This window comes from Drosophila sechellia, chromosome 2L (assembly GCF_004382195.2).
Source record: "Drosophila sechellia strain sech25 chromosome 2L, ASM438219v1, whole genome shotgun sequence".
Taxonomy (NCBI): domain Eukaryota; kingdom Metazoa; phylum Arthropoda; class Insecta; order Diptera; family Drosophilidae; genus Drosophila; species Drosophila sechellia.
In genome coordinates this window covers 17595439-17616091 of record NC_045949.1, presented here as the reverse complement: position 1 = coordinate 17616091, position 20653 = coordinate 17595439, and the positions used below count along the sequence as shown (strand labels likewise).

Below are 20653 nucleotides of genomic sequence, written 5' to 3'. Positions count from 1 at the left end.
ACCAGTGCACTGAAGAAAACTAGACACGCTATGCCTGTCACTCGCTTGTGACAGCCATATCTCAATGGAAATGTGGCAACTCAAAGTTAATACGGACAAGCAGACATGGCAAAATGGACTCGGCTAATGATTTTGATCAATATTATATTATAAGAAATGCAAAGCTAGTTCATTCTTCTTTTCTTACTATTATTGTAAAAGTGTATTAATATTTACAAAAACGTCTAAATCTTCCCGCAGTGTAAAACTCACCACCCCTGGGGCAACATTGAACGAGTTGCCAATGGCAACCGAAAAGAATAACAAATAGTTAGGCTTTGGAAAAAGTGAAAGAGTTTCGTTGAAAACTGAAAGTTAACAGAACGCGTTGAAGGCTGAAAACCCAATTTAAGATGACCCAGCGCACAAAATTTATAATAAATACTTCCGGTGAGCAATGGAGTGTTTAAACCACTTCGGCTGGCATAAAATATATATCTTTACTATCGCATTTCCTCAGTCGAATACTTTTCCGCCCGTTTACCGGGCTCGGAACTGGATGAGCAGACGGCCATGATTCTGGAGTTTCTGGAACAGGAGGAGCTGACGGTCATATCGGCGGTGCACAGCAGATCCGATGGCAGAATACGATTCCATCATCGCATTCCCAATGAGGAACTCTGCCTGCTCTTTTACAAGGTGCCGCAGGTGGGACATCATCACAAGGAGGGTGGCAGTGAGCCCCTGCTGGGCATTTTAACATTAGAAGGGGGCATGGTCAAGTCCATTTACAATTCCGTTTCTCGGGTATTCTCGCCCTCCGCCAACTCAGCCCGGGTAAGTCTAGAGTCTGGATGCAATGATGATGTGTGTTCGCCAGTGTTTTATAGTGCAGTCTGGTGTAATATTCTACCTGGCTAATTCCCTCACTCGGCTTAACTTGGCCTGCTCTCCATTTCGCTCTCTACAATCTTAATCGCATTTGGGCATAATTCAATTCAGTATGCAATTTCATTTTGTCAATTATACTTTGCCCTGGCCTCCCATCCAATTTCTTTTTTCCAATAGCTTTATGTTCATCGTGACCTCTGCCTTACACTCTAATATTTAAATATTTCTGCAGCGCAGCGAATATGGACCAGAGTTGAGCGGCATTCTGGAGAACTTGCACCAGAATTTGGGATCCAGCTTGGGATTACCACAGAGCGGTAGGTTTCTTAAAGCAAGCTTACCTAATATTTAAGTGAACAAATTAGGAGAAGATATCCTTAAAATGATTTTTTTCTAATTTCCCCAGGCATTACGAGTCTGCGAGACGAGATCAAATATTGGCAGCAGAAGCTTGGCCAAAAGTCAAGTTCTCGATTAGACCGCGAGGCTGCGCAAGTGTTCATTGGTGTTTTGGAAAATATGGAAAAACAAATCAGGTAATGATGAATATAAAGTCACACTCAAATGTGTTCAAGAGTTCCATTGCAGTAACATAGACGGGGCCAATCCGAGTGGCACCATTGAGGAGTTCCTCGACCATGCCCACACCAATCTGGACGAATTGTGGCGACTTCCTTACAACTATCCCCAGCAGCGGATGACGGACCTCTTGGACATCATTGGCAAGCGACTATTGGAGGTCTGCCTAACACAATTGCTGGCCGAAGACGTCTGGAGCTTGAATTCCAGTCATGTTAACAACCTTATGAGTCAGAGCATCGACACTGTGGACGCTTGGATACAGCTCTGCGACTCCCTCACCCGCCTATTTTGGCCAAACTACGTAAAGCACCCGTGGCTTGGAGACTCGCATGTGCCCAAGCGAGGACAGCAATTTAAAGAGCGGCTTAGTGAGATCCGGAGCATCAAACAGCTTTACAAACAGATTGCCACCTTGCTCGAAGATACCGAGCTGCAGGAAATGTTTCAGGAACAGGCTCCATTCACGGGTAGGTTTTAATTAAATATTTCGATTGCGTATTAAATACTTTTGTTTTTTAGAATTTAACATATTTGACACATCCTCTTTGGGGCAGAATAAATGGCACAAAGCTCTGCAGCACTTTGAACAGGTTCTGCAGCCAATTGACGAGCGAATCGCCGCTGCCCTCAAGAGCCAGTTGCATAACCACCTGAGTAATCCACGGCAGGTGATCTTCATCTTCTCCAAATACGAAACTCTCATCCAGAGACCTGCTGTCCTGGAACTGTTGACCATCGAAAGGGAGCAGTTTTTGCAGTCGCTGCACATCCTCTTGCAGGATCTACGCAAGGCGATGGTGGATTCAAATATGGAACCGGATACTGGTCACCTGTCAGTGATATGTAACGAGTGCCGCTGGTTGAAGGTGGTTCAACATCAGATCCAGGAGATCGAGAAGGTTAGCCATTTGATAAGTGGACGGGAGGGTTTCGACAAGATCAACAAGGCAGTGCTGGAAATCAAGGAGGAAACCGAATCCCTGCTACGTACTAACTTCGAAATCTGGTCAGGACAGTGCTCCACTGCTGTCAAAAGCGGGGAGCTAAGGTGGGTCCCTCAATTTTGTTAATCGTAAATGGTCCAGAAGCCAGAATTGATTTACTATCATTTTAGACTTCGTGACGATCAGGCCGTGGTGAAGTTTGAAAAAGAGGGTCGTCAACTGATGCGGGTAACCTTCAATCCAAAGCTGGTGACTTTCTGCCAGGATGTGCGCGAATTTGAGAATCTAGGCTACAATGTTCCACTCGAACTGCGAGCAGCTGCCACTCATGCAGCCAAATATATGTGCTATGCGCGCCGATTGCAGCAGATCGCCACTTTCCATAACACGATCGGCGATCGGATGATCCCCTGCCAACGGCCCATTATGTTGAAGAATGCTCTGGAGCTGCAGCGTTTGGTCCAAAGCGAAACGGTCGCCTGGCAGGACGAGTCCTCCGTTCAGCGATATGTGGATATACTACAGGTAGCCGTTTCTAAACTATCCTCGGATAATACACTCCTGGTGGGATATCACGAGCAGGCCAAGAGATCGGTAGGTTCTTAATAAAAATGTAGGAATCATCCTCCCTTACCACCGTTTTTTATAGGTTTTGAAACTTATGTCCACCGATCTCTTTACACAAAACCAAATTTGGAAGGACGAACTGCGTCATCTCCGTGAACTAGTGGCCACTTTGGAGCGTCAAGGATACACCCACTTGGATGCCTTCAAGCTGCACTGGGATCACCAGTTGTACAAAGTTTTGGAATACCAGTACATCTTGGGGTTGCTCGACATGAACAACAAGCTACCAGACATACATGTAAAGCTCGTCTTGCGACAGAGAGAACTAGTCTTCAGTCCACCGGAAGAGGAAATTCGGGAGTTGTACTTTAGTCAGCTGAGGCGCTTCATAGAGAGGCCTTGTAATTTCCACGGACTATCTGAACACAGCCAGGAGCTTTTCAAATCCATGGTCACAGTAAACCGCCACCACTTTGGACCACTTTATCAAAGGGCTACAGAATTGTTCGACAAGTTGGAGGACTTCAAGACCATTTGGTTGCCCTGGATTGCCTTGGGATGTGTGGATGTGGATCAGCTCTGTGGGATTCATTTAAACGAGGCCGGGGACTGGGATCGTAACTTCAGATCCTGCAAACATTTCAGTCAACAGTTGGCGAAGCTTCAACAGGCAGAGGAATCCATCGATTGCATAGTCATCAATGTCCTGCCTTTAAGATCGGATATAGAATATATTAGCAGACATTATTGGGAGTCTCTGGCGAATAGCCTGCGCACTGCTATTCTGACGGATGTGAGTTTGATCCAGGAATTCCTACAGAGTGCCCTGCAGTTCCTGCAAAATGTGCCCATGGATGAGGGTAGCATTAGTCAATCGGGAATGAAGTACGAGAAGATAATGAGTGAGTTGCCGCAGATCGAGAAAACTTTGGTGGCGGTGCGAGCAAAGGATTCCTGTCTGGCGGGCTGGTGCAAGGAAAGGGTCACAGCTCTGTCGGGAATCCTACTGCAATGGGAACAGTTGCAGCCTCTGCTCGAGAATCATGCAGTGATCCTTCAGCGACAAGTGGATATGATCAAAAACCAGGCCGAGACACAATTACAAAACCTGAAGAACGAGGCAGAGAAATTTCTACTCAGATGGGAGTCCACAATATCCGAATTGGAGGCCAACGAGCACTCCACTCTGGACGTTTTCAAAGAGCGCAGACTCCATTGGCAACAATTGCAGGAGAAGAAGACCAAACTGTTGGAGGAGTGTTCCAAATTTAACATGGAATTTCCAGCAGAGATGCTTAGCCCCTTCATAGAAATCGAAGAGCAATTGGAGCAGCAATCGAAACAGTGGCAGGTCTACGACAGTTTTCTTACCGAACTGCAGCCAATTCTTCAGGAGGAATGGGCAATCTACAGGCGACGTCCTTACGTGCTGAACGAATTTATTGGCAAATGGGAAGGATCGGTTCATGCCTCGATTGATTTGCCATCGAAGAGAATCCGTCAGCAGGTGGAGCAGCTTCAATCGGCCATACCAATTTTGCAGCAACTGCAATTGGATTCCTTGAGTGAACGCCACTGGGCTAGGATATTTCAGCTGCTCAATCACAAGGAAACCAAACCACTACATTCCATACTCCTCCAGGATATCCTACAGGACTTTGATGTCCTGCAATCGGCTGCTCAAGAGATCAGTAGTATAGTTCGACAGGCTTCGAGTGAACAGATTGTTAGACAGGCTTTGATTGAACTCGATCAGTGGTCTGTCACGGCCCAATTAAAATTGATCATTAGGACAGATGCCTCCGGTCAGAGTGTCTCCTTAATAAAGGACTACCAGGAGGTTCTCAACAAGATAGGGGACAACCAGTCCCTTTTGCAATCAGCCAAGAACTCAGCTGCCTTTGAGAGCTTCTCGGATCAGGCTGAACTCTGGGAGAGTCGCCTAAATACGCTGGATGCCCTGCTAAGTAGCTTAAATCATTCTCAGAGACGGTAAGTCACGTCATGATCCTTAAATATTTATTACAAGTTCCTATGTATTCTAGTTGGGTTTATTTGGAACCAGTCTTTGGATCTGGAACCCTGCAACATGAACAGGCACTATTTAAACGCATCGACAAGGACTTTCGTTTCGTTATGCGGGAAATCGAGATGGATCCGCGGGTCACTTCGCTGACGAAGATAAACAACATCACCACCATTGTCAATGCACTGGAGACCCAACTGGCCAGGTGCCAGCAGAACTTGATGAGCTATATAACGGTGAGTGGCTTACGCAATCCCACAAATAGCTCATCCATCATGATGCATAATCCTCTACGCAGGATAAACGCAACTCCTTTCCCCGGTTCTACTTTCTGGGCGACGATGATCTACTCGAGCTCCTCGGACAGGCCAGCAAGGATGCGGAGGTCATCCAGCGGCACATCCGTAAACTGTTCCCCGGTTGCCACAGTCTCAGCATCCGCCAGGTGGGCCCAAATCCAGCAACATCCTCCGATGTCAATCAGTACAGTATTACATCCGTGCACAGTGCTGAGGGCGATGAGCTCAAGCTAAGTCAGCCCGTCGAGATGAAGGGCGACATCGAGGTGAGTAGCTTGGCCAAAAGCGATAATAATTTAATATTTATCATAAGTATATGTACTTAAATATATTATTTGCAGCGCTGGCTGAATCAACTGGTGACTGTAGTTCAGGATACTCTGAGAGATCAAATTTACGAGTGCTACACCGGCACCACCGGCGGAAGTGATAATCTCGACGAGAAAATCCTGAACAAGTATGCCAGCCAGGTGTTGGCCACAGCCAGAGCCCTTCACTTCACCCGTCAAGCGGAGCAGGCCATTGGGGGCATGTCCTTGGGAAAACTAAAGCAGCAGTTAAAGGACGAAATCACCCACCTCGCTGCCCTGAAACACAAGTCCGAAAACGGAACGCTGATCAGCCTCAAACTAAGAGCCATTCTTTTGGACTTGGTGCACTACTCCGGTGTGACGGAGCAGCTCCAGAAACACAATGTGGTCCACACCAGCGATTGGCATTGGCTGTGTCAACTCAGATATTACCTGGGAAAAAAGGGCGGCACATCGTTCGAAGTTAATGCCAATCGACAAGTTTGCGTCCGCATGGTTTATGCCGAATTTGAATACGCCTACGAGTTCCTGGGGCAGGCCAGTAAGCTCGTCCACACACGGCTCACCCACCGCTGCTATCTCATCCTCACGCAGGCGATGCACATGGGCCTGGGCGGTAATCCCTTTGGCCCGGCTGGCACCGGAAAGACGGAGTGCGTCAAGGCCCTCGGGGCCATGCTGGGCCGCTTGGTGTTGGTTTTCAATTGCGACGAGGTGAGTGGGAGAGAGATTTACGGTTGTATCTTTTAGCTTTTAAAATAATGGCACGCGGCTTATGTTAAAGCTTGCCTTAAATTAAAAATATTGTACTTTTTCGTTTTGAAGAACTACCAAAATGTAAGTTTTTTACCAAACGAAAGATGTATACACTTTTTTTTGCCGAGTGCATGGTAATTCCCCTGCTATACATCATTATGCCATGGATTGTTTGCAGAATGTGGACACCGAGTCGATGAGCCTCATCCTCACCGGCCTGGCGCGCTGCGGGGCGTGGGGCTGCTTTGACGAGTTCAACCGGCTGCAGGAGGCCACTCTGTCGTCCATCTCCATGCTTATCCAGCCCATCCAGAGTGCCCTGAAGGAGCGGGCCAACAGCGTCCAGATTGGCGAGCGGCAGGTGAGCAGGATGAGTTATGGAAGGGTCGAAGTTGAAATTGGTGTGACAGGAGTTATGGCTTGATTGGTTGGTTTGACTCTCTGTTGAGTGGGTAGTTTCATAGTTTCTAAGAAACTGATATTTAATTTATAAAATATAAGTAAAGTTTAGGTTTCTATCTGTTAAAAGCCGTTAATCATGTCATATTTATATACGTAAGCTCACCACATTTACCTACCAAATTATTCTCAGATACAACTGAACCAGCACTGTGGGATCTTCGTCACTCTTAATCCCGCCGGAGCGGAGTACGGTGGTCGCCAAAAGCTGCCCGGGAACATCCAGGCTCTTTTCCGACCCATTGTTATGCAGCAGCCGGAGCCAGGTGAAATCGCCCGGGTTATGCTGTTCGTCGAGGGCTTTACCGAGGCCTCCGCCATCGCATCCCGCATCGTGGAGTTGTTTGAACTGAGCGGCAAGATGCTGTCTGCCCAGCGGCATTACGACTGGGGACTGCGGGAGCTGAAGACGGTGCTCATGGTGTGCGGAGAAGGTTTAAGGGATCAATTAACCAGCGAGGATAACAACCAGTCCAGCGCTAACTTGGAGATGTCGGTGGTGGTTCGTTGTCTGCGTTCATCCACCATGTCCAAGCTGGCCCCCCACGATGTCAATAGATTTGAGATGCTGCTCCGGAATGTTTTCCCGGAGATTGGCAGCTCGCCGGCGCCAGAAACTCAGCTCCATCAATCTCTATCCGCCGCCTTTGCGCAATTGGGGCTCTGTCGAAGCGAAAGGCAAATTGAAAAAGCCTTGCAACTGCACGAGCAGCTGCATAAACGGATGGGAGTGGTGTTGGTGGGACCGCCAGGATGTGGCAAGTCCACCATCATATCCCTCCTTAAACAGGCTCTGTGTGGAAACCAGCTTAAAGTGCACACCATCAGTCCAAAGTCAATGAGTCGGATTCAATTGCTGGGACGTCTGGATGCCGATACTCGTCAGTGGCAGGACGGAGTACTGACCCACACAGCGGTGGCGGTCAATCAAGAGCCATCTCAAGTCCACTCATGGATCGTTTGCGACGGCAGCATCGATCCCGAATGGATAGAGGCACTGAACTCGGTGTTGGACGATAACAAGTAAGTGCATTTAATCTCCACTTTTTCAACACATTCACACAATTGTTTGAGGGAAAATATAAAACATTCTAGGCATACGCATAATTTAGACTTGAAAAATATCTTATATCTCCTTTTAAAACAACCCTTTTTAAACAGCTGAATTCCATTTTCAGCAATCCTTTGCTTTTTATATTTTGCTCTTTTCTGCGCATAAATTCGTAATCATTATTTTGCGGCTGGCCATAGTATATCATTATATCATATAGGTATACAGTTATCGTTAATTCGTATTGTAGATCGTATCATCCTAAACTTGCAAGTATTGTGTCTCCTATCACTTAGCTAAACAATATACGTATAGATCTAAAAAACAGAGAAATGCTTGAAACGATGACGACATAAAAAGTTATGACGGGGAAGCCCTTAAGCACTTAAGAAACGTAATGCGGATTGCGTAACGCAACATAATACGTATCGGCATTTTTAAAATGGCGTCTACTTAACATACTTTAAAATAAACATGGGTGTGTGTTCAGTGCGAGTGTGTGCGTATGAGGTTTTGGCACACATCCCTTGGAGTTGTGACAAAATAGGAATAAGAGTTGTTGTAGACAAACCAATAATCTACCAACCTAAAATGAATGAGGAATTACAGGAAAATTTTAAGTTTTGGCACCTGCTCTAAAGCTCAAGGTGCATTTTATCACAATGTGTTTTTATTCCAAAGATACAAAATAAATTATTTTTGACGACAATGTAAATAGGATTTAAAATGGCAATTTGCATATAATTCGAACAAAAAGTAGGGTAGATTTGCTGTGTCCTACTGATAAAACTGAATTGTTTTGAGAAAAATACTTTTCTTTCTACACTAAAAAATAACCTAACAAGTTTCACTTTGGAAGTATGAATTTCTTGACAAAAACAAGAGAGGATGCTATAGTCGAGTTATTCGACTATCAGATACCCGTTACTCAGGATATGGATAGATATTGGGGAATGGAACGAGAAACATTTTAAAAATATTTAAAAGTTTGGGCGTTACCGGTTTGGCGGCTTTAGGACGTTGTAGTGGGCGTGGCAAAAAGTTTTTTGGCAAGTCGAGAGAAATTTACATTCTAACAGAATTATTAAAAAATATCCAAAAAAGTTCACAAGAATTGCACGCTTAACTTCAACCGTCAAGCTTTTATAGTTCCTGATATCTCGACGTTCATAATGAAAGACGGACATGGCCAAATCAACTCTGCAATTGATTCTGATCAAGAACATATATACTTTGTGGTCGAAAACGCCTGTTGCATACTTTTCAACAAATCTAGTATAGCCTCTCTACGAGTAACGGGTATAATGAGAATAGTTTCTATTGCATTTTCAGCACCACATAGCTCTCCGCTTGAATGCTTTTTAGATTCGTAATTACAAATACCATTTTGTACTCGAGCAATTATGGCAACGTAATACATTTAGGCAAATGAAATTGCAAATCACATAGCTAATTCGATCACAACTCCAGGTGTGTGTGCCTTCAAACTTTCGGATGCGTTTAGCTGGCTAGAGGGTTGAGCTTAAAACTACAGGCGAGAATCGCTCACTGCGGAGCATGTTGCAGTTGCTGTGGCGGCGCAGGTTGCTGTTGTTGCTGGTGAGTTGTAGGTGGCGGGGGCGGCAGGGGCGGCAAGGTCAGCGAGGGGGGCGGCGGCGGAGGCGGCAGTGAGCGCATGTGTTGCATGTGCGCCTGTGGGGCCATATGCTGGAACATGTTGCAGTGCTGTTGCTGCTGCAGATGATGTTGCTGCTGCTGCTGCTGTGGCTGCTGCTGGTGCTGATGGGCGCTGAAAAGATGCTGCTGCTGCGGCGGTGGCTGGGCGGGATTTACATCGGGACCTGTCTGGAGAACTATCTCCGGTTCGAGACTAATGACCATTTCTGAATCATCCTGTTGCTGCTGCTGTTGGGGATTCCTCAGCGAGGCCAGTGCCGCCGCCTGAGCGGCAGCCATAGCCGAGGCGGAGATATCCTGTCCATACTCTTGCTTGATGCCATTTGGTGGACCTGCATACAGAGTAGCACTGAGGTTCTGATGCAGGATGGGATGACAAAGCTGCGGCATCAGCGTCACTCCAGCGATAGGTAAAGCGGGGTGACCAAAGCTGCGTGGCGGGTAGAGTTGCTGCAACTTATTCAGCTGCTGCAGGTGTGAGGCATGGGCGGGGGGCGTGGCCAGTTGAGTGAGTTGGCTAGACATCATTCGGTTTCGCTGATGCGCGAGCTGGTGACTCAATTGCTGCTCTTGCAGATGCGTGGGCGGAGGCTGCTGATGCTGCTGCTGTTGCTGTTGCTGTGGCACCTGCTGATGTTGCTGCAACTGTTGCTGCTGCTGTTGCTGCAGCTGTGGCGTGGGTTGCTGCTGGCCTGGGGGCGGCACTGGTGACACACCCACTTCGGGCTTAACCACAGGCACTGGCGGTATCATGGCTGCGAATTCCGGCGGCAGCTGCGTCGGATCCGTGACAAGCAAGCCCTTCTTTCGATCCTTTCGGATCTTATCCCTTAGCTTTTCCAGCTGCCTGAAGGCCTCGTTGGCCCTACGAGCCTTCTTCCTATCCCTGTCACGTTCCTGCTCCAGCCTTCTGTACTCCGGATTCATTCGCTTGATTCGTTTCCTTTCTCGATCCCGCTCCCTTTGGATAATTTTCAGTCGCAGCTCCTCATCGGGGGTCAACTGTAGACGTATATAGAAACAGAATGGGGGAAAACTTATTAAAGCACAGTGTTTTAGGTCACAGAAACTGTGGGAGTTTGTCTGGTTGGAAGGTTCAAGAAGTGTCAACGGTCCTGGGATCTTCTAAGCCCCTACCCCCTAATCACTCAAGCCATGTGAGTGTGTGTGTGTCGTGTGAATCGAGTGTTCGAGTGTGGGATTATGTTTATAGATAAAATAGAATATTGGAAAAATGCTACGTTAGCACGTCGTGCCTTCTTGCGGAATCGATCGCGCTCGCGTTCCATTCGCCGGTACTCGGGATTGAGACGCTTAATCCGCTTCCTCTCGCGATCCCGCTCCCGCATGATGAACTTGTGGCGGGCCTCCTCCTCGGGGGTCATCAGCTGAAATTACAGAGAGAGTGGTTGGTTGGCAAACGGCAGTCAGCAGAAGGGGTCGTGTCTCGATCTGAGTCTGAATCTCGGGCAGTGTTCTTGTGTGGCTAAGCGTGGTCTTATGCGGTAGTTTGATCTCCTCTCATTTTGTCTTGAAACCATGGTATTCCACATGAGAATAACTTCTTGAATTAAAATTGTTGTCTTGCAGGCTACTAACTTTACCATCGGGCTGGAGGATTCAGTTCGGGAGCAATGTCAACTTTATTTTCGAAACAGATGATGTGAGGCATGCGTCACCAGCAACGATTTCCAGAATGGGTATTGTCAATATGAGGTGGGTTTTGATTTTTAACTTATGAAGAACTGTTTGTAATTTCTTTGCCGATTTATGATAGTTACGACTACTACCCGGCTGATGGGATTCTTAAACATGAGCTGTCAAAAGAACCCTATGGCGACCTATTGCAAAGTTATGTGGACGGCAACTTTCAATATGCTGTGAGCTGGATCGAAAGCCAACTTTTATTAACGTGAGTTACTCAATTTATATTAAAACTTCTGGAGTTACAAATTAGCATTTTCGGCAGTCATCTACCTGGTATAAATCGGGCCCACCTTTTGCGCTCCCTGCTACTACAACTTCATGGTTCTCAATCTCTAGAGGAATATGGAGCAGCCACTCTTCGAGCTCTTTTCGGTTACATCCCCAACGATCGACAGCGGGAGTTTGCCCAACTGATTCTAAAACACGCGAATCTTTACGTTGCCAATCCTAACTACGCCGAATTGACTCACTATGAAAGCAGCAGAAATTCGCTAGAGCAATATCCGTTGGATGCAATAGAGACACCAGAAAAGGGGTCCCAGCTAATAATGACATCGTACATGAAATCCTATTTGGACATTCTAGAAACCCTGTTGAAAACTCAGGGAACTCGTTTAGCGCCCTTTATGCTCATTGGCCCAAGTGGTTCCGGCAAAACGCTGCTCCTTCAAAGAGCCGTGCTGGAGAACTCCGGCTATCAGTTGGCCACCATCAATTGCTCTACTCAACTGACTCCTAGGTATATTTTGCACACATTAAAGACGCACTGCGTCACAGTGAGTGGAATCAAGGGAAGAGAGTACCGACCAAAGCAAGCGAGGTTAGTGCTGTTTATGAAGAACTTGGACCTTTGCCAGCAGGATTCTTGGGGAGCTTGCGAAGTTGTGGAACTGCTACTCCAACTAGCTCAACGAGGAGGCTTTTACGCCGAAAATCTTGAATGGATTGGTGTAAGCGGTCTGCAAATATGCGCCTCTGTTGGCGGAAACGCCGGCAAAATCGCACCGCGCTACTTTGCCATCAATCAGTTTGTGCGAGTTTCCCGACCCACCAGCCAGGACATGCTAGAAATCGTCCAGCGGCGATTGGAGCCTCTTTTGGAAGAGCACTTCAGGGGATCGGAAAATCGAGGAAGGTCCGGGGTCAATTTGCAGCACGTCAGCGAGAGTCTAATGGACTGCTTTGAGAAGGTTTGCACCCCCACATCCTATCCATTTGGGAATTCATCATCGCAGGACCTGCTAATTGACTTTACCCTCTTTTAGCTGCAAGCGACGTTCACCAACGTGGGGGGTAGACAGGCACACTACCAGTTCAGCCCCAAATGCATCATGAAGCTGCTGGATGCCCTTGTCTTTTATCCTGCCAGTGATTTCAATGAGGTAAGTTTTGAAGTGAGAAAAACAAAAAGACTAATTCATTTAAATAAAATATTTTGTAAGCTCCTAGAAGTTGATTAGGCCTTTTAAATTTGAAATCTTACAACTTGTATCTATCAATCTTAAACCAGAATTTTTATAGTCCGATCATTTCTTAAGATAAAACATTTTTCTCAGTTTAAGGCTAATCAGATTGACAACTTCTGTCCGCTTTCAGGCTCTATACTGCGAGCTATTAGGCATGTTTCGCGACAGATTGATTAGCGAAGAGCATGTCCAGCAATTCGAGGGCATACTTAAGCAAACGATGCGCAAATACTACGGCAAGGATGTAAGTCGCAGTAGGATTTGCCAAATTAAAATCAAGCTAATGTACTGAATCCTTTCAGAAGGTATTTTTCGTACCTAAATCTCCAAAGTCACGGGGTCATCTACACTGTCTAACCCATGACGAATGGATGGAAGAGGTTCAGCGGCAAGTTACTATTTGCAGTAAGTACTAATCCTTATATCCTCGCTGGAGTCATGATATTGTTAGCCTAAGTTCTGCTCACGCATCACTTGAAGTTGCCTGCTCGTAATTCCACGGTTTCAAGACAAGAGGAGGAGATGGGTGATAGTTTGGGGTAATCGGGGATAACTACACTGGGCCTGGGCGTCAGCTTGCGGAACCGATCCCGTTCTCGTTCCATCTGCCTGTACTCGGGATTCATGCGTTTGATCCGTTTCCGCTCGCGATCCCGCTCCCTCATGATGAACTTTTGCCGCGCCTCCTCCTCAGGGGTCATCCACTGAAAGTACACAGAATCATCGCAATTCGTCTGAGAATCAGTTCTATACAAAAAGTAATTTAGTAGCAATTCAACGTCAATTATGTCTAATAAGAGAGAGCTTAGCAATATAATATTTGTTCTGTTAAATATTAAAGCTTCTAACTAAAATACGATTATAAATAGCAAAGCTACAGAAAACCATTGTTTTATAACTCCGTTAGATACCGAAAACTACAGCATCACGGCACCAATCACGGAGGAACTTTTAAGTCACGTAGCTCGAATAACACGGGTACTTTCACGAACCGATGCGCACATGCTCATTTTGGGACAATCTGGAGGACGTCATCTGGATGCCATATTCACAGCAGCCACTTTTCAGGAGGCCAAGGTGGTTACTCTGCAAGGAGGACCGTCCTACGATATCGCCGACTTCTACAATGACCTTAAGGTGGTAATGCAGACGGCTGCCCTGGAGCAGCAAATGAGCTATCTGCTCATCGAGCACTGTTGGCTAAGTTATGTTCCAGATATATTGAAACCCATAGAAGCTCTGCTTGAAGGAAGTGAAATCCTAGAGCTTTTTGGCGATGATCTGGAGACGGTGGCGAGCACTTTAAAACAGGCGGCACAGCTCGAGGGATACCAGGAATCCATGGGGACATACTTCCTAAAGCGTAAGTACATCTACATCAATTGAATTACCCAGTTCTAGATGTGATTCTCAATCTAATCCCTTTTAAGGTGCCCGTGAGTATCTCCACATCATTATAGTCTTGGATCCCAGTAGTGCCAAGGTGCAGGACTACTTCAACAATTTTCCTGCTTTGCATCGTGAGATGGATTTGCTCTACGTGAGAGGAGAATCCAGAGAAACTATTGCCATTCTGCCCAAGCAATATATTGAGTTGCTAAATGAGTCGATTGCTGGCGGAGGAAGTGGGCGTGGCAAGGTACCGACTTGCAGTCATTTTGCAGATATATCAGATGAACTGCCTTCGGAGGAAACATCGCAAAGATATTACCAACTCATCCGTACGTACTTCCACATGTACAACAATGCAGCCAATGAAATCGATCAGAGATTGGGCAAATTGCAAATGGGAGTTGATAAATTGGCCTCTGCCCACGCCTTGGTTGATACCCTAAAATCCAATGCAGCAGCTCAGGAACAGGCTTTGGGTGAAAAGCGACAACTAGCCAACGAAGCCCTGGAGATGATTTCCTTCACTATGAGAAATGCCAATGAACAGAAGTCCAGCATGTTGGAACTCAAACAACAAACACAAAAGAGCAGCGAGCAATTAAAGATTCGACAAAAGGAAATCCAACAGGAACTGGCAGAAGTAGAACCAATATTGGCAGAAGCCAGTAATGCAGTGGGTCAAATCAAATCGGAAGCCTTATCCGAAATCAGATCCCTGAGAGCTCCACCGGAAGCTGTGAGGGATATTTTAGAGGGCGTACTCCGACTAATGGGCATTCGAGATACTTCTTGGAACAGCATGAAGACTTTTCTCGCCAAGAGAGGTGTTAAGGAGGACATCCGATCTTTGGATCCAGCTCGGATTAGTCCCGAAAATTGTGAAGCTGTTGAAAGACTGCTCCTGGCCAAGGGAGATTCATACGAAGCCAAAAACGCCAAGCGCGCTTCTGCAGCAGCTGCTCCTTTAGCTGCTTGGGTGCAGGCTAGTGTACGTTATTCCAGGGTGATCCAGAGCATCAAGCCTCTCGAAAGGGAACAGAATGAATTGCAGAAAAACCTCAATGCAGCTGAGGATGAAATGCAAGAGTTGGCCAGTGGACTGGATGATGTGGATAAGCGGGTCAAGCAGTTGTCGGCCAAATTGCAGACGTACACACAAGAAGCAGCAGTTCTGGAGCTGAAACTCCAAGAGGCAAGTGGAACCTTGCAGGCTGCAGAGCTGTTGGTGGAAAAACTTAGTGCAGAATACACCACCTGGAGCCATCAGTTGACGGAGCTCAAAAAGGCTCACAAAACACTGGACGCAAAGACTTTGTTAATAGCCATAGCTATCAATTACTGTGCGGGTTTAGGCTTGGAACAGAGATGGTAAGTTAACGGCGAGCTTTTATCTCCATTTTAAATGTTATTATGTTCTCCTACTCACAGCTCCTCCCTCAAACGTCTGGCGGCAGATTTTCACTTGCCCTCAGACTTCGATCTCCGGGGATCACTGCTCACGGAGCAGCAACAGATTATTTGGGAGAGTCAGGGCTTGGCGAGGGATGCCCAAATTATTGAAAGCGCTGCCCTGCTCAGGGAAATGCTTTCTCTGCCCTATGGAGCCTGTCCAATTCCACTGCTTTTGGATCCCACACAAACAGCAGCCGCGTGGTTAACGGCCCATCTCAAAGGAAGTGGAAGACCATGCGAGTTGACCACACATGGAAACGACAGGCTGCCCTATCAGCTAGAGCTAGCTGTTCGTTTTGGAAAGACTCTTTTGGTCACTGACTGCGAGCAACTACGTCCTCCTGTTTTGCAACTTCTGCAGGGTCATGTTTATGTGAGGTTCAATAAGCGGCAACTAGCCATAGGTTCAAAGTTAGTGGATCTTCACGAGAGTTTCCAGTTGGTTTTGATAAGCAAATCTCATCGTTTGGATTTGCCAGAAGAACAAAGGAGTCAACTTAATGTTCTGAGATTTACTGTCACGGCGGCTGGTTTAGCCGATCAATTAATGTCAAAAGCCATTGTCTTAAAAAATGGGGAGTTGGAGCAACAGAGGATAGAGTTGCTACAAAAAGAAGGACATCTCCTGAAGCAGCGAATGGAAATGCAAGATAAACTACTGGAGCAACTATCAAAATCAGAAGGCGACATTCTTAAGAACGAGCAACTTTTGGAAAGCTTAAACGAGATCAAACAAGGCAGTGCCCAAATAGATGAGGCCCTCAAGCAGAGTGGACAAATTAGGGATACCTTACTAGCTCAGTTTGGTTCCTTGAGAGAACTCAGTTCCAGGGCAGCAACATTTTATGCAGGCCTCATCCAGGGCTATGAATTATCCGCTCTGGTTTACATTGAACTATTTTTGGGAGCTCTTTCCAAAAGTCAGCGAGATGAGTCCAAGGTCTACGATTTTCTTGTTCGAAGTGTTTATATGAATTTAGCTAGAGCTACTTCCAGAGATAGCCAGCTATCCTTATCCCTGTGGGTTTGCCATCAGGCATATCCCGATAGATTAAACCCCAAGGAGTGGGAGCTGTTTGTGAACAATTTCATGGGCAGCTCTGATGGCAGTATGCTGCTAAGTCAGCTTGGAAAACTGCCCGACTGCATGCCAAAGGAAGCGCAATTAAAGCTGGCTATGTTACTCCAATTGTTGCCAGATTTGCGAAGCAAACTCCAGTTGGAGAAGGACTATATCTGGCGCGGATTCATTGAGGCTCAAGCGGACGATGTGCTACGTAAGTTGTAGAAATAATTTAGTTAATTTCATCTTATTCAGATTTATTTTCGAACTTACAGCTGCGTTGGGATCCAGCTTTCAGCGTGTGCTTATTGCTCAGATTTTCCGGCCCGACTTGATGCTTCACCAACTGCGAAAAGTGAGCAGCGATCTGTTGGGAATTTCCCCAGATGCCTCCACCCAACCTTCTGTGGAGCAGTTGCTGCAGCAGAGCAGCTGTGATCGCCCGATTTTGATGGTTAGTCATGCGGAAAATGATCCAACAACTGAGTTGAGAAAGTGGGCCAATCAAAAGTACAGAGAAATGGCGATTGGAAAGGGTGCTGAGAAAAGAGTTCTCTCCGAAATGCGAGAGGCTGCCATAGATGGCCACTGGTTATGTGTTAAGAATGTCCATTTGGTGCCAGAATTTCTAACCCAAATGGAATGGGAATTGAGTGAAATTCAGAAATCGAAAGACTTTCGATTGTGGCTGCTGTGCGAATCAACCGAGGGATTTTCCGAAGCTGCCATTTATAAATGCCTAAAAGTACGTTATGAGCAGCCTAAGGGACTAAAGCAGATTGTGATGCGTTTGCTCCAGAACTTCGCTGCTGAACAAGATCAAAAGCTTAAAAACCAGCCAAAGAGCCTCAAGATGAGACTGGTTTATTTTGTCCTAACAGCTGTGCTTCAACAAAGGCGACAGTTCATACCACAAGGTTGGTCAAAATACTATGAATTCGGTGAGGCAGATCTAAAAGCGGCTCTGGGTATCCTAAAAATGATGGATCAGCAACTAAATTCAGGAAAATGCGATTGGTTGCTGCTGCAACGTCTCAGTGAAGCCCTCGCTTTCGGCGGCAGAGTAAATAATCAGAGGGATCTGGAGATACTCAGAAGCTATCTGAGCCAGTTTTGTTCAGCGGACGTCTTAAGCAGTCGTTGGTCACCTCTTGGATTATCCGTATCCATACCAACTAGCGGTCAACTGCAGGACTACTACGCTGCATTGGAGAAATTTCCTGAAGCAGATGAGCCCAGTATGTACGGTTTGGCCAACCAGGCACAACAGCAACGCGAAATTGAGCAAGCTAAAAGAGTGATAAAGGAACTCAGGGCATTGCATTACGGCAGACGATCTGCTAAAGATTCTGGAGGAGCAGGAGAGTCTAAGGGAAGCGATCAGCTCACAGGTCGTCAGAAGCTGGAACAGCAAATTAAGCCCCTACTGAATCTATGGAGGAAGCTGGCGGCTTCGTGTACCATTATCCAGACTTTGAAGGAGGCAAAAACTGATGTGGGTGAATCTCCCTGGGCACTTTTTGTGCTGGCTGAACTGAAACTAGGGGCGGATCTGTACGGCATAGTTCACCAGACTTTGTCCCAGATGCATGCCTGGCTTAAGGATTCGCAGGAGGTGGATGGCAGCACTCTGAGAACTCTGGCAGAACAGCAGGTAAGAAACTGGAGTACAGTAACTAAACTTGAAAATGCATAATGAACTGAAATTCATAGATTCCTGCCAGTTGGCTTAAACTATGGCCTGGACCTGGCAGCCACAGTGCCGTTGACTTTTTAAGAGCATTAATCGTTCGAGCCCAGGCTGCCGAACTTCGATTCCGGGAGCAAATGCATCTGGATTTTGTCGAGGATATCAATTTCGTTCAGGTGTTTAACTGTGAGAATCTGTTGGCCTGTTTAAAGCTGCTGCAGTCTCGGAAACTGGCAGTTTCCACCGAACGTCTGGAGTTGCAAACTTGCGGCTCCTCAAACTTGGAAAGTGATTCTTCGGACATAATACTCAAGCTGGCGCCTCTAAAGGTGAGTAAGAATTAATATCATTACGCGATAATGTTTTAAGCATCAAATTCAGCAGTGCACTTACTCATGATTCAAGGGTTTATGTCTTAGTCGCTAAAGAATATACATATTTCGAAGGAGTAGGGGAAAACTTAACTAATCTCAGAATAATCAGCCAAGAGAACATTGACCAATTCCAATTAAATATGCCATACTTATGATATAGATGGCGCCTTGGTTAAGTTGGTGATAATCATTAAATATCCTCAGCCCTTGCAAAAAATACATAATTAGCATTCAGAAGCGTTATAGTAAATACAATAAACATTGAGATATAATTTTGGGATACATTTTGCTAAGTTGCTATATCAGATACAATCGGGTGCACAAGTAGTTGTAGAAACAGTCACAATACTCTGTTACGGATTACCTGCATAGTAGATATCAGTGCTAGCCCTGAATTGATTCCCCAATCCAAAAACCAAAAAATCCCAAAAGATACTTATTTATCTTTCGGGACGAAGACTGATGACATCTTCTCTCCCTCTTGCCCGATTGCTTCTTGTCTTTGTTCCTCACCTTCCCCATTTTGGCCATAAAATGTGTCTCCATCGCCGTCTCCATTCTGGCCGTTTCCATGGCTTCCGTATCCGTAATCCTGCGCCTCCTGTGTTCCGCTGCGCCGTCGCCGTTCAATGCATCGAAATTAAGCTGGAAATGTGCACTGGATGCCCGTTCTTTTCAGTTTTCTCACGCCGCTTTTTTTGTTTTCATTTGATTGACATTCCGGTACAAGAGGGGGAATTAGAGATGGCACCCTGTGCGATGCCTATCGATAAGCAGGTCAGAGCACAAACTTACATTTTACTTGCCCTCTGGGTTTTTACATCTGCTTATTCGATTCCAATCGATAATTATCGCTGTTCAGTTACTGTGAGGTTTGGAAGCTGACTATGGCGGGTGCACTCGCTATGTTTTGATTGGTGTACTTGCTAGAACTAACACTGTAAAAAAATATAACTATTTATTTTTATATAACTTTTAAGACGTGGAGTGTCAACCTTGCAAATGATGTAACTACTCTTTAGTTTTTTTGTTATTCTTAAAAATGGTTTAGGGAATGGTAGTAATAATCGCACTTACTTATGGTTTTGCCATCTGCGCATATTTAATATGAATATATTTAACTTCTTCATTTGTAACTAAACTTAGCTTGAATGGTACCACTTATTTTCCATTGCAGATTGATGGCGCCCAGAGTGGAATGGAAAAATCGAACCCCTTCTACATCAAGTACAAAATAAAAGAGGATGCCAGTCTTGCGACTACTAGTTCCTCGAAATACGGCAAAAATTCCCTATATCCCATGCACAATGCAGAATCGAAGCCGAAACTGCCTTTATATTCACGGAGCAGTCGGGACAAACTGATTTGCCACCTAAATGTTGATATTGTGACCGGAACTGCGGAACAAATTCTCTTGGCCGGAACTGCGGTGATAGTCGAAGATTATTAAGCACCACTCAATATTATTTTATAGCAATATATACAAAATATATTGTAGAGAAGCAAAAAATTTAATCACCTTCTCAAATATCAAATAAAATTAAACCAAACTCTTTTAACATTAGTTTCCTGCCCTTGACACGCTGCCATTTGGGTCCCAACTAATTCTTAGTAAATATTTAAACAACTAACAATTAGGCAGCCACAGGCAAACATCAAAATGGGCCATTAAACATTTAAGGCGAGGACTCAGTTTCCGAAGAGCTAATTGATTTCCATATGTTTCAGTGTCTGTGTTTATTCGGGGATGCCCCTAAAAATTAATTTGCCACCGCCGAAGGGATTTCATTGCGTCCTGTGTCCTTCATAATCTGCTTATATTAAACTAATTGCCGTAAATTTCAACAACAAACTGCCATAAATGTCGGGCATACTTTTAGTTGCTAAGACATCCTCGACATCCCCCGGGCCCAAAACCATTTTAGCGTCAAAAACTTGTCTTAACTTTAATTAAGTGGCATTATGTT

General features: G+C 45.7%; 2 protein-coding genes across 6 annotated transcripts; one reads left to right on the top strand and one right to left on the bottom strand.

The window, feature by feature from the left end:
- The first annotated feature begins 342 nt into the window (after window positions 1–342).
- Window positions 343–20236, top strand: LOC6614513 (cytoplasmic dynein 2 heavy chain 1). The gene is made up of 25 exons (XM_032718358.1): window positions 343–429; window positions 500–816; window positions 1103–1187; window positions 1277–1406; window positions 1459–1919; window positions 1972–2500; window positions 2567–2990; window positions 3046–4955; window positions 5009–5225; window positions 5288–5554; window positions 5630–6313; window positions 6534–6716; window positions 6948–7837; window positions 11133–11258; window positions 11320–11454; window positions 11512–12439; window positions 12515–12631; window positions 12846–12959; window positions 13018–13120; window positions 13623–14078; window positions 14146–15475; window positions 15536–16836; window positions 16898–18276; window positions 18336–18641; window positions 19864–20236. The coding sequence occupies exons 1-25, from the start codon at window positions 393–395 to the stop codon at window positions 20134–20136; spliced, it is 12702 nt and encodes a 4233-aa protein (XP_032574249.1). The 5' UTR covers window positions 343–392; the 3' UTR covers window positions 20137–20236.
- Window positions 7981–19438, bottom strand: LOC6614512 (putative mediator of RNA polymerase II transcription subunit 12). 5 transcript variants are annotated; one of them, XM_002038907.2, is made up of 4 exons: window positions 19200–19437; window positions 13273–13419; window positions 10784–10930; window positions 7981–10544 (listed from the first exon to the last, which is right to left on the bottom strand). In XM_002038907.2, the coding sequence occupies exons 1-4, from the start codon at window positions 19257–19259 to the stop codon at window positions 9411–9413; spliced, it is 1488 nt and encodes a 495-aa protein (XP_002038943.2). In that variant the 5' UTR covers window positions 19260–19437; the 3' UTR covers window positions 7981–9410. The 5 variants fall into 5 exon arrangements, with proteins under 5 accessions (XP_002038943.2, XP_032574259.1, XP_032574263.1 ...); XM_032718368.1 differs by having other exon boundaries at window positions 10799–10930; XM_032718372.1 differs by lacking the exon at window positions 19200–19437 and adding an exon at window positions 16354–16439.
- Window positions 20237–20653: the final 417 nt, after the last annotated feature.

Bases quoted from the DNA above. Each gene is read 5' to 3' on its own strand.
- LOC6614513 (XM_032718358.1), top strand. From the start codon at position 393: ATGACCCAGCGCACAAAATTTATAATAAATACTTCCG. The intron at 6,717-6,947 runs GTGAGCAGGATG...AATTATTCTCAG, and splicing joins TCCAGATTGGCGAGCGGCAG to ATACAACTGAACCAGCACTG. The intron at 14,079-14,145 runs GTAAGTACATCT...ATCCCTTTTAAG, and splicing joins GGGGACATACTTCCTAAAGC to GTGCCCGTGAGTATCTCCAC.
- LOC6614512 (XM_002038907.2), bottom strand. From the start codon at position 19,259: ATGGAAACGGCCAGAATGGAGACGGCGATGGAGACACATTTTATGGCC. The intron at 10,931-13,272 runs GTAGTTATCCCC...CTGTAATTTCAG, and splicing joins AGCTGACGCCCAGGCCCAGT to CTGATGACCCCCGAGGAGGA. The intron at 10,545-10,783 runs GTAGCATTTTTC...ATACGTCTACAG, and splicing joins AGAAGGCACGACGTGCTAAC to TTGACCCCCGATGAGGAGCT.